Genomic DNA, 13,551 nt, shown 5'->3' on the forward strand with positions numbered 1-13,551 from the left:
TTTTACTGCTCTCTTTGTCCTCCACAATTGCTTGTGAAATCCCATTCACTGGCTCATTCTTCCTCACACCACAGACCTCTGAGCTTTCCCTTACTACATTTAACTCCATTGCCTCAGCTTCATGATTCACCCTTCATTTGTTTCAAGGAACCTAGAAATGTTTTTCACTTTTAATCATCAAACATTTATTAAGTCCCTAACTGCCTCAAGAGTTACAAAGATGAATGAAACACAATCTCTGGTCTCAAAATCCCTGAAAATTAGAAATTATTCCAGAGCCCAGACAGAGTAAGTTCCTTTCCAGTATCCTAAGTTTAAGATCCTCCAAAGTATTCTGAAATCTTTACAGCCTCTTGGTTCCCCTCTTCCTTTCCTCCTGCCTCTAAATTCTAGTTCTTTGTTATGACACACATTCCAGAACTTTCATAGGCCATACTCCTGTAGTCTGCTTAGGTCTGATCAACCTGAGCCACACGATTCCTCTGTGACTCTCTGCATCCTTGTTTACAAGGGCCTCCCCCACATCCAAGTTCATACTGCTCAGAAACAGTGAGCTTGGGGTGTTTGTTTTATCTTGATCGCCCTCTGACAAAGAAATCCAGATGACACAGAACCCACTGAAGACAATACCTGGAACATGGCAGTCTTGGGTATGGACTGACGCCTTCTCTGAGGCCTCCTTGACCCTATTGGATCAGGAGTCTTCTCTTTGGGAACTTAATACAACTGCTTTCCCTTCCTTGCCTGCTTTCTTTCAAATTCAATATCCTTTCTTTCACTCTCATTGATTCCTCTGGAAGCCTGAGGAAAACAAACCCACATTCAACCTGTATAGTGAGTGTTGATTTCTCCTTCAGTTTCTGGAGTTGGAATTGGTCAAAGAAAATAGCTATTTTCTGGAGAAACAGAAAAATTCCTCAGTCTTTTATCTCACTGCCTATAATACTGCTCACTTTATAATCTTCCTCAATTCTTTCTCTTATTTTCTTCAGGAAGAGAGTGGAGCATTTTCTTAGTGGTCTAACATAAGAACATTCCAGGTACCATTCAAGAGGCTTGATCCAATATACTACGTGTTTACTCCTTCTTCCCCTAAGGATTATTTCATATCAGATATGAAATTGTTACTTTCATGATAGAGGCCAAACTATTTGCTCTTCATTTTAGTGGTCTGTTAAGAGCAAATCTCTGAAGGTTATTTGCTAAGATAATTTTCTCTTCTGACCTAATACCTAGAAGACTCAGCAAACATATTCCTAATTTGCCCTAATTGGAGGTATATTGTTACATCTTGAGGTGAATTCACATATTGCTTTGCCTTTTTGCAGTATCCTTAATCTTGGTGTAATTTTCTTAGCCCTTCAAAGTCCACTTTTCTTCAGCAATTTTCACAGTCATAGGCAGATTTACGGTTCGTTCTTTCATTCATTCATTCCTCCCATTCTTTCTCCCATCCTTCCTCATTCCTACCTTTGTTTTCTCTCTCTTTCCATCTTTCCTTCCTTTTTTTCCTTCTCCCAAAGCCTCCACAGTCTATGCTCTTCATAACCACAGCAATACAATCTTGTTAAGATTCTCTCTCTAGTGACATATAAACATACACTAAGGTTAGATAGTCTCACTGAGCTCTCTCCTACTGACCACAGTAGCAACCCTCACAAATATCTATCTTATAATGAAGGACTTGGTAAGTGATATTTGAGGGGTCTTTTTCAATAAGAAATTTCTGTCCTCTGCTGTGACTTGCATTAGTATGAACTGAATGACCTACAGTCAAATTTTTTGATCACCCATGAAAAATTTATGAGCCTTCATTTCTTATATATGTATAATGCACATTTTATGAACATACTACTCTACTAATACATAAAGAAAGCAGAAAGTCTATAAAAAATTTTTACAGACTTTAAAACAAAGTCTATGAAATTTTAAGTTGTAAGTTACATAAAAATAAAACTAATATTTCTTTCTAACATCCCAATGGATTTCTTTACATGCCACTGGCTCTGCTAACCATCTCTTGCCCACAGAGTAAGGAGTTCATTGAGGAGGAAATCTGTCAGATTTCCCACTCTAAACCAAGGGTAAAGCATCTGTGGGTCTTAGTATCTGACCAAAAGGATCAACAGAAAAGCCAAGAAATGGGAGGGAAAATATGTGGGGACAATAAGATGATGAAAAAGGAAGAATAGAGTTGAGGTAGCACAAAAAGGGGTGAAGGGGAAATGTCTATCTGTATGTAAGAGGTACCCAGAAATTGTCTCTGATAATGACCAGGTCTAAATAAACAGGCTACAGGTGAGTTTTCATTTCAGAAATAGTTTTGGCTGTTATCCTGACGCTACTGGGATTTGCCATTCTCGCTATTTTGTTAACAAGATGGACACGGCGCAAGCAAAATGGTGAGTAACAATGAGTGAAAATGGAGATCCTCTGTGGAAGCCACAGAAGTAGGAATGTCAAGATTCAGTCTGAGTTTGTTTCTATTTACCAGATATCTAGAGACTTTATCAATATTCTGGAAATCCATTTCAATACGTGTAATCTCTGACCTATTAGTGATGACCTATTAGTGATTCCCCCTGCATCTCACATTACAGAAAAAAAAATCACATTGAGTTTAACAAGAGAAATAATATGAATAGTCTAAAAGTTATCTGAGCTCCAAGGGAAATTACCTTAGGAAAAGAAAACAGAAGAGAGAAGGCACTACACTAGTAGATGCCACTGGTTAATATTATATGGAAAGAATTCAATATTTTTAGTGATTAGGGAGCTGATAAGAAGAAACAAATATAGAGTAATAGTTGTCAGTGAAACAGAGATATGACTTATGAGACACCTTCAGGAATTTTCTTAGCATCTTTCCCACTTCCTTCTAGTCAACTGCATCCCCTCCTTATTTCTCATATTCAATGCCTATAAGCTCTCAGAGAATAGTAGGTCATATGGAAGGATAAAACAAGGCTGACTGGAGGCATGGGAAAAAAGGTAGGAACCGGTAATGCATGATGTCAAGACCATTTGGGAAGCAAAGAAGCATGGTTTAGAGTGAGGAGAGTTGAAACAGGATAAAGAACACCTCTCACAAGTGGCTAATAGAAATATTTTTGCTTAATTCTTCCACAGAAGTTGATATCTCAAGATATAGTTCTGAACAAAGTAAGTACCTATACCCATGAGAAAAAAAAAGCATTTATGAAATTTCCATAAATCAGGGACCAAATCTGTCTTGTTTACCATTGCATTTCCAGCACCTTGCATAGTGCATCATTCCATGAACTGAACTTCTAAGTTACTGGGAGAATTTCACCAAGAGGAAAAAGCAACTTTGAGACCCCTTTTGATTATTATTCAGCCCAGATAATATTATGAAAATGGTGACTGGCATGGTCACTTAGCATAATCTACTCCTGCTATTTAGGCACAGTTCTTAGTTCCTGCAAAATTAATTCCCCATCATTACCTGTTATCAGGAGTTCATGTCTACATTAGGTCTCAGAGTCTTAAAGCCCCACTAATTTTCAAGAAGCAAAATCATGGAGCTCTCTCTCCTTTTTCCTCCAGGTGCTGGTCTGCTGGACTATGAGGATGACAGAGGTAAATAAACTAGGAAATACTAGAGAAAATCTGGGAAAGTGCTCCTGAGGGGATAAAATGGACTCATCTCCCTTTGAGCATGTCTTATTACATAGCACGTCTTTTGCTGTTATAATTTCCAACTGCCAAATCATCTCCTTCTGCATATACAAACACGTGAAAGACTGTGTATTTTTTTGTGAGAATAGACAAATATGTTCCCTTCTTAAGACCACGAAAAGAATTCTTTCCAGTTCCTGTTAATCCCAAGATCTTGGAAAGGTTAATGAACTTTTGAAATGAAACAATTGCCTGGATGTGTAAAATGAGAATAAAATACATAATTCCTGAGCTGTCATGAAGGATACTTTATAAGGATAAAGTATAAGCGGTGAGCACAACTTATATTATTATCTTCATATTAGAAGATAAAATTGATACACAAAGGATTAAGATACTTATCCAAATTCACCTAACAAAGGAAGGAGTTGAATAGTGAAGCCAATTTGTGGCCCTGAGCTCAATATTCACACTCTTACATCATACTATCCAAAATTGATTTAAGACAAAAAAAGGCTTATTTTATACTGAGTATTTATTATTATAGAGTTACACTCTGTCCCTCAAATCAGAACATGTGGTCTGACATGAGTGATAAAGTGAAATGATAAAGCTTATTTGAAATAAAACATTCAGAAATCCAATGATTCTAAGGATATTCCAAGGCACACTCTACTTCTTTGTAGGGACACACAACACACACACTACAAGCACATAGATTCATATCCCCAAGAGGAAAGAAAAAAGAAGGTAACTTGGTCACTTTGCTTGTCCCACATTTGGACTCTTGGCCCATTTCCCCTCTTCTTATCTCTATGATTCATCTGTCTCAACCAACAAGACTGAGGAGCAAAGGGCCCTGACAATTTCCTCCTACTTTTCTGAAACAGAATCCAAAGAAAATGAGACTATCTGGGAAACTAGAAAAATCTCTTAGGAGCTAGACTGAAACTAATGATGAAACATTTCTTGATGGGCCATTAGTTAACTTCATCTGTTTTTCCCCCCAAAAAGATTTTTCTTCTCCAAGATCTAAAAGAGGAAGAGGTAAATATATTTTCACCTAATAAGAAAATAACGTAGAAATAGTTGTCAAGGTAGAATCTCATTATATTTTCCTCTTCTTTTTTAGGATTCCGGAATTTATACTCAACAGAAAGTGGTAAATAAATTAGAACCCAGCTTGCTAAGAAATTAATACAGAAATTGTTTATGAGAAATTAAGAATCTTTATTTTTTTCCCTCAATCCTCTAGACATTTCATATGATGATCGAGGTAAGTCTATCTAGAGATTATGGTAAAATTAAAGGAAAATCTATACTTGTTTCCTGTTATACGTGAAGGGCTATAAAACCTACCCAGGTAAAAGATAAGAAACCAAAGTAACATACAGAAGATTGTGACATTCAAAAATGTTTACCTTCACACTGTGAGACACTTTTTCCCAAGTGCTATTCAATTCCTCACCTATTTACTTCCTAATTGGTTTAACAAAAGTAATCTGAGTAACTCAGGAGAAATTCAGTATCTTAGAGTTCAGAAATGCTAAATATTCAGTGAGCCTTTCTTAATATAAATGCTAAAAAACAAAGGAATAAACCCCTGAAAATTCATCACATTAGGGTATGATCTGTGCATGGAATGCACTGAATTTATTTTTAATGTTATTAACTTCTATAGAAAATGTAGCATTTTCTATCTTTAAAATATCTATAGAACCATAAGAAACAAGTAGCATTAGTGGAAAGCAGAGATTTTATGTGTTTTAGTCTTAATTCACATTACAAAGACAACCAAGTATCTTCTCCAACAAATGAGCTCATGCAAATGCTCATACAAATGAGCAAAGCACTCATTTTCAGAAAAAGAGCTGGGGAAAAAAATATATGCTGTCTTCACAGTTCTGGGTGGATCCTTAACTACTTTAGTAAAATAACAAATGATACCATTAAGCCACATAATTTAAGTCACTTCTAGAGTGCCAGTATTATTTATTTTTACATTTTCATGAAAATAACAGCGATAATATGACAAGTTTTTGTGTAGTAGTGATAACACGTCAAGCTTTGTATGTCTCTGGAGCTTTTGCAGAAAGTCTATTTCTATGAATTCACTAAAAAAACAAGTTTTAGATGAAAGGATATACATCAAATCACAATAAGTATATGCATATGGATTCATTATAATTTGCCATATCATCATTGAACTTAAATTTTCAATCAGCTGAGTAAATCTTTTTCCATTTTTTCTCTTATTTGGCCTCAACTTATTTTATAGCTAATATGTACTGTTTTAGTGTTTCCATGTATATAGTTCATTATTTCTTCTCACTACACTTATTTACCTTAATTAACCTTTGCGGCCCTTTTTTTTTTTCTTTTGGCTTGTTATTTGGCTCATAAACTAAGGCATGAAGAGATTTTGCCTTAGTTTCTTGATTACTTGGATACTGAGAGTGTTGATTAATTCTCCATAATGATATCAAAGCTATAGAAACAGAAAATTCAAAATGACTTTTCTTTGTTTTGTGTTTTTAGAGGGATACAACAGAAATTACAGTGAGTATCCTCTTATTTCTCAACAAAAGTGTGTTTCCCATTAAGTGACATTTCCCTAGGTTGTTAAAGGTTTGGGGAAAGAGAAATCCTATTGGTTTATATGACTACTAAGCATTAGACAAGGTCACCCAGTGCTGGTTTAGGATGATCTGTCAGTAACACGATTCCAAACTGACTGAAAGGAAAGGAAAAAAAAATTGGAGAAAGTGTTGAGTGTGAGAAAAAGGAAGTGATAGAGATAAACAGGGAGAAGAGAAAAAGAGACAGAAAGGAGAATAGAAAAAAGTGCAAGCCACAAGTTTCACAGGAATAGCATCCATCTACTAAAACACGAAACCCTTTATAGAGACTGAAGGGATGAGAGATCTGCTGGATATGACTTCCAGTACCCACCACCAAGTCAGTAGATCTCCCTGAGCCTGGGCTTCATCTCCTGGAAGGCTGCAATGACTGAAGCTAATAGGCAAAGGTTAGGGATCCAAATTCTGATGATTTGCCTCCTGTGTCCCTGTGTTGTGTGTGTTTTAGTGCCATCAACCAGCTCCCTCGGTAAGTTCTTTGTGGCTTTCTTTCAATTCTACTGTCATCTGGTTTGCAAGTCCTGAAGTTCCTGTATTTAATTTTTTTTCTTTCTCTTAAAGAAGTTTTAAAAATAAAGTACAAAAATAATTAACACTTGTAAACCCACACCCTAAATTTGATAACTGGTATTATTTTTGTCATAATTCTTAACTGTCAGGTAGAAATCTTCTGTACCCATTTGTAGATCTATTCTTCTCTCTCCTCTTCCCAAAGAGTTATAAGTGTATTATAAATCTTTTGCTTATTTTCACATATTTATATAATCTCTCTGTAACACTTAACAACATATTGTTTTGTATACATCTTTAAAAATTTTACTAAAATGGCATCATTCTAAAACCATCATTACAACCTGCTTTTTCCCCCAAAACACATGGTAATATTGAGATATATAGAAACCCAGATTATTATTATAATCATTGAATGATATTCTAACTTACAAATACACATTATTATTTTTTCCCCTACTGATACATTCTTAATGTTTCCAATTTCTTCTGTCACAAATAATACTGTAAAATGTCCTTCAGTAAGTAGAAAATAGTTTATTCAAGGTACCTACCCTGAAGTGAGATGAATGAATCACACTGTGTATGAACATTTACATAAGTTAGGGACATTTTAAGTTTACTATTGTGTGAATTCCATGGTACTTACACAGGAAGCATAGCAAAATGTATAAAAGTTTCCCATTTCCCTGCATCAATTCAAACCTCGATTTTGTCATGCTTTTACACTACTGCCACTTTGATAAGTTAAATTACTTTTTACAGTCATAGCTGTATATGAATGTTTGGGCATTTTTCCTGTTTATCATTGTTTGCTTCATCCTGTGCCTTTCTTCTTTTACTTTGGCCCAAAGACAATCCTTTAGTGGTTCTTTAAGCCCCATGTGTGTGTAAAAATTTTTCTAAGCCTTTGTATGACTGAAAATAGTTTTACTTCACCCTCAGCCTTAAACAAGAGTTAAGCTGAGTAAATAATTAACAATTATTTTTCTCACACATTGAAGATTTATTCCATTGTCTTGTGGCATTTACTATTGATGATAAGAATAAGAATTTTGATGACTGTACCTAAGTAAATATGGTTTTAAGATTTTATCCTTACAGTCTGCATTTTAATTTATATATATATATATTAATTAAATATATATATATAAGCCATTGGCTTCCCCAGTGGCTCAGCAGTAAAGCATTCGCCTGCAATGTAGGAGCTGCATCTATCTCACAAACTATAATCTCTTCTTCTAAAATAACTGTCAAATATGTATAAAGATTCTCCTCACAGGTCTGGTAACTTCTCTTTCATATTCCTCATTTGCATTAGTTAACTCCAGCTCCTGTAATAGATAAATCTTAAAATTTCAGTGATTCTATTCATAAAATCCCATTATTCTGTAATATCAGATATGCCTGGTTGATGCTTAGCTCTTCTGTCAGCAATGACTTAAGCATTCAATTTCATCTTATATCTCCACCATCTTTACCTAATGGCTTCTACATCTTGCCTGCCTGAAGTGAGCAGAGGGGAAAAAGCTTTTAGATCAGTAGTGTGAGACTTTTATGGATAAGCCTGGATGTTGTCTCACACATCACTTCCAAATAATTGGCTAGAATTCAATCATATGGCTACACCTAATGGCAAGGGAATATGGGGGCAATAGTCTAACCATGTTGTATTAATTTTCTATTGCTACTATAACAAGTTGTCACAAACTTAATGGCTTAAAACAACACAAATCTATTTTTTTATAGTTCTATAGATTAGAAATCTGACATGTCTCACTTGACTAAAAATCAAGGTGTTAGCATGGCTGTATTCTTTCTGGAAATTCTAGGAGTCAATCTGTTTCCTTGTTTTTTCAGCCTCTAGAGGCTGCCCACATTCCTTGGCTTATGGTCCCCCTCATCCACCTTCAAAGCTAATTTAAAAAAGCTAAACTTTCACATCATATCACTCTGAACTTTGTTCATTATTACATCTCTTTCTTTGACTCCCTTCAACTTCCTGCTTCTGCTTTTAACACTTCTTAATATTACACTAGGCCCACACAGATCATACAGAATAATCTCCCTTTTTTAAGGTAAACTGATTAGCAACACTAACTCCATTTGCAACCCTGATTCCCTTTCTCCATGTAATCTAACATATTCACAGATTCTGGGGATTAGGATGTGACCATGGAGGACAGGGGAGTGGAGGAGTTCTATATCATTTCCTTATTTCTCGATGCTTGACCCTGGATGTTTCCTCAGATTATATCATTCACTAATTCTTTCTTTGTTGTTGTTGTTTAGTTACCAAGTTGTGTCCGACTATTTTGCTACACATGGACTGTAACCCGCCAGACTCCTCTATTCATGGAGATTTCCCAGGCAAGAATGTTGAAGTGGGTTGCCATTTCCTTCTCCACGGGATCCTCCTGACCCAGGGATTGAACCTACATCTCCTGCATTGCAGGCGGATTCTTTACCACTGAGCCACTGAGGAAGCCCAATTCTTTCTCTGAGTCTCTTCTCTTTGTTTACCCACCTAATGATTTTTATAATTTAATGACTACATTTGCTACATTTGCTCATTCCGTTTTATTCTTTATCAAATATAGCTTCTTCTGAATTAATGTTATTCTTGCTTTATGGATTCTATCCTTTATTAACTTCCCTTGTGGCTCAGCTGATAAAGAATCCACCTGCAATGTGGGAGACCTAGGTTCAATCCCTGGGTTGGGAAGATCCACTGAAGAAGGGAAAGGCTACCTACTCCAGTATTCTGGCCTGGAGAATTCCATGGGCACAGTCCATGGGGTCACAAAGAGCTGGACATGACTGAGTGATTTCCAATTCACTTTACTTCACTATTTGAAAATCTCTTTTGAATAGCTCTTCCTTCATGTGTTGTCCCATTTGTTGTGGCTACTGTCTATCACAACAGTAGGTTTCCTCAGATGTATTCTGACTTCTGTCTGTGAGCTCACTGGTTATCATCTGTTTGAGTTTCTCATAAATCTTTGTTGTATAATAATCCTACTACTGCACAGACTTTATAGGCCAGTTTTTACAACAGTTTCTACATGCATAGTTTCTTCCCTACATGAGGGATTCAAATGTGGGCTCTATACCTGAACTCAGCTTACACTGAGGTTCTGCCGTTGCTGATAACTCCGTTTCCAACCATGGCCTGGGGCAAACAGGTCACTTCCTGGCATATACCACCTAACCAACAGGTGAGAATTAATGGTGCCCTTTTCACAGATTGAGCTTTTGTGAGTCTTAGATATACAAGAAGACTAGTCCCAAGCTCTTATAATGCATAAGACATATGGCCTTCATTTATGTTTCTGATCAGCTGTTGACATCCCAGCCTCCTGTTCAGATACACGAGTGATGAAACTTCCCATTCACTATCCCAAGTATGGATTACCTCTTGATATATTATTCTAGGAGACTTTTTTTCCTAGTTTTCAAACTCAGCTCTATATTTTAAATTTTTAAGAAATATTATGCCCAACTTTTCCAAGTGGTTAGAGAAGAGGGTAAAATATCCATCCTGACAGTGAGCCTTGACATTTTATCTTCTAACATTCAGGTACATCCTGTTTTTTCTTGTTATTCAGCATTCCCATAGGACACAAATGATTTTGAAATGGAAACCTTTTGTTGAAGCAGTTATATAGTAACAATTTGGTGCAACAAAGGATCTTTCAAAGGAGAAAATAAGACAAAGAAAATTAAGGAGAGGGAAAAGGAAGATGAGGAGAGACAAGAAGGAACAGGGGAAAGGACAAAAGAAGCAGGATCAGAAATGAAAGAAGACATGGAGGCAGGAAAATTTCCATGGCCTGAGAAACTATTAATCCCTGAAACAGTGTTATTCTTTTAATAAAAGAAATTAAATGATGGATTGCATAGATCTTGCAATCCTGCCCTATCTTAAGACTATTACTGATAGAATAAATAAAATCTGAAGTTCATGCCCAAAAAGCAATCCAGAGATGGATATCCATCTTCCCAACAGACTGCACTGCAACTGATAATAGAAGAGGGAATGTAACCTCTTTCCATAACCTCTTCATAATATAGTAGCTATAGAAGTGACTTAGCAGTAGCAGCAGAAGCAACAGCAGAATTTTAAGTTCTCTCTTAGACACACAGATCTTCTTCTTTTTCTTTTTTCTTTTAGCACTGTCTCAATCCAATATTGGTAAGTTCCTTTCAGTTTAGTTGCTCAGTCATGTCCGACTCTTTGCGACCCCATGGAATGCAGCACGCCAGGCTTCCCTGTCCATCACCAAATCCTGGAGCTTACTCAAACTCATGTCCATTGAGTCGGTGATGCCATCCAACCATCTCATCTTCTGTTGTCCCCTTCTCCTCCCGTCTTTAATCTTTCCCAGCATCAGGGTCTTTTCCGATGAATAAGTTCTTCATATCAGGTGGCCAAAGTATTGGAGTTTCACCTTCACCATCAGCCCTTCTAATGAATATGCAGGACTGGTTTCCTTTAGGATGGACTGGTTGGATCTCCCTGCAGTCCAAGGGACTCTCAAGAGTCTTCTCCAACACCACAGTTCAAAAGCATCAATTCTTCAGTGCTCAACTTTCTTTATAGTCCAACTCTCACATCCATACGTGACTACTGGAAAAACCAGAGCTTTGACCAGACGAAAATTTGTTGGCAAAGTAATGTCTTTGCTTTCTAATGTGTTGTCTAGGTTGGTCATAGCTTTTCTTCCAAGGAGCAAGTGTCTTTTAATTTCATGGCTGCAGTCACAAACTGCAGTGATTTTGGAGCCCCCCAAAAAATAAAGTCTGTCACTGTTTCCACTGTTTCCCCATCTATTTGCCATGAAGTGATGAGATAGGATGCCATGACCTTAGTTTTCTGAATGTTGAGTTTTAAGCCAACTTTTTCACTCTCCTCTTTCACTTGCATCAAGAGGCTCTTTAGTCCTTCTTCACTTTATGCCATAAGGGTGGTGTCATCTGCATATCTGAGGTTATTGATATTTCTGCCAGAAATCTTGATTCCAGCTTGTGCTTCATCCAGCCTGGCATCTCGCATGATGTACTCTGCATTTAAGTTAAATAAGCAGTTTACATCTTCTTTACATCTACCATTTACATTTACCAGGTACTTTACATCTTCTTAATAACCCTATGAAGTAGACATTATTACAAATGCTCTATTTTAAATGAACAAACTTAGGTGCAAAAAAAGAGTTAAGCAGTTTGTGCAGGGTCACACAGCTAGCAAGTAAAAGAATGAGGATGTAAATTCAAGCATTCTAGCACCTGATCCCCCACAGTACCTAAAGAGAACTAATTAGGGTCCCATTTTAAAGAGTTTCGTGAGAATTATGTGCTTTTTAAATCAATTAATTCAGACTTTTGTAGGTTTTTATTATTCCTCAGTGTAATTCCAGGAATCTTATTTAAGTTTTCTTTCTATTTCTCAGTTCAGGAAAGAGAAATGAGAGCAACTGAGTAAAAACAAAGGAGAACATAGGGCAACTAAAGAAGGTTTAGCTAAGATCTTCCAAGTTCTCTGAAGAGTTTCAACATAGGGCAACTGAAGAAGGTTTAGCTAAGGTCTTCCAAGTTCTCTGAAGAGTTTCAACCTTTACAAAGGCTGAGAAGAAAGAGTAAATGGCCTCCATGCTCATCACTTGTCTTAAATATTTCTCTGGGCTTCAGTCACAGCACCAAAGCACAGGATCTTTAAAAATCTGTGACCAAATCTCACCACAGGTGGAACAGAGAATTGGGTGCTCCCTCAGGAGGGGAGGGTGAGAGTCTTTTTCTCATGCTTCTCTTCAAAAGGGAATTAACTCTGACATTTTAAAGGAGTTGGCCTCAAGGATTTATCTGTGTGTCCATTTAACAGAGATCAGGGATTGAGCATGTTCCCAGTTGTTTCTCCACCATGAAGAATGTCAGCCCTTTTGCTTCTCCATTATCATAGATTTTATCAGTTAATGATGAAAGGCCCAGGAATATAGGACTTCAGTCTGTGAATTCAGACTAAGTAAATCATTAAAAGCTGAGCCAAAAAGTGTTGCTAAACCCTATTATTTTAGAGATTCACTAAATAAGGTCCTGAAAGATAATGAAAATTATCAAATTTCATATAGCAATTTAAAATTTAACAAGGCAAGTAAGACAAATGCTCATCTTTTCTGCACTGAATATAGTGGGGATTCATTCTACCAAAGTTTGTATGTTACTATTACTGTCATAATTATTATCATTAATAATTATCACAAACTTTCTCTATAATTTATTTTATAAGAATACTCCAAAGACCAATGGAAAAGAATAGAAAAAAAAAATGAGTTCACAAGTAGGAAAGAAATTACTTTTTAAAAGAATATTCCAGGAAGAATAGAAACAGGAGAAAACTGAGTGGGGTACAGAGGAAAGTACACTAACTTAGAGTCAGAGACACTGGAGGCTAAAACTGCCTACAATTTTTCAGATATTCAGGCACAAACCTTTGCCTCTCTCAGTCTTGGTTTTCTTTTTTATAAAAGTAACATGGCCTTTCTTTGGTTGTTGAAGCTATCACATTTTGGAGAGGATACTCTCCAAACTGAAAAGAGAAAAAGGGTAAGGAATGGAAAATAGGGGAAATAAAAGGTGCTGAATAGAATCATTATATCGGGAATATAGTAAGTTTGAATTCTCTCCCAAAAATTTCCACTCCTGGATAGTGTCCAAGAGGAAAGAAGATTCAAGACTTAAAGATTTGAGAGGTGTGGTAACTTGTACC

General features: G+C 36.4%; 1 protein-coding gene across 1 annotated transcript in view; it reads left to right on the top strand.

Moving 5' to 3' along the window:
• Positions 1–637: 637 nt before the first annotated feature.
• The window catches only part of TSBP1 (testis expressed basic protein 1), a 64,657-nt gene continuing 51,743 nt past the window's right edge, over positions 638–13,551 (top strand). The window contains exons 1-9 of the mRNA XM_043906929.1: positions 638–650; positions 2,304–2,402; positions 3,130–3,162; positions 3,568–3,600; positions 4,654–4,686; positions 4,772–4,801; positions 4,895–4,915; positions 6,178–6,198; positions 6,727–6,747. Of these exons, the coding sequence (XP_043762864.1) occupies positions 638–650; positions 2,304–2,402; positions 3,130–3,162; positions 3,568–3,600; positions 4,654–4,686; positions 4,772–4,801; positions 4,895–4,915; positions 6,178–6,198; positions 6,727–6,747 (304 nt within the window). The remainder of the gene's footprint in view (positions 651–2,303; positions 2,403–3,129; positions 3,163–3,567; positions 3,601–4,653; positions 4,687–4,771; positions 4,802–4,894; positions 4,916–6,177; positions 6,199–6,726; positions 6,748–13,551) is intronic.

This window comes from Cervus elaphus, chromosome 7 (assembly GCF_910594005.1).
Source record: "Cervus elaphus chromosome 7, mCerEla1.1, whole genome shotgun sequence".
Taxonomy (NCBI): domain Eukaryota; kingdom Metazoa; phylum Chordata; class Mammalia; order Artiodactyla; family Cervidae; genus Cervus; species Cervus elaphus.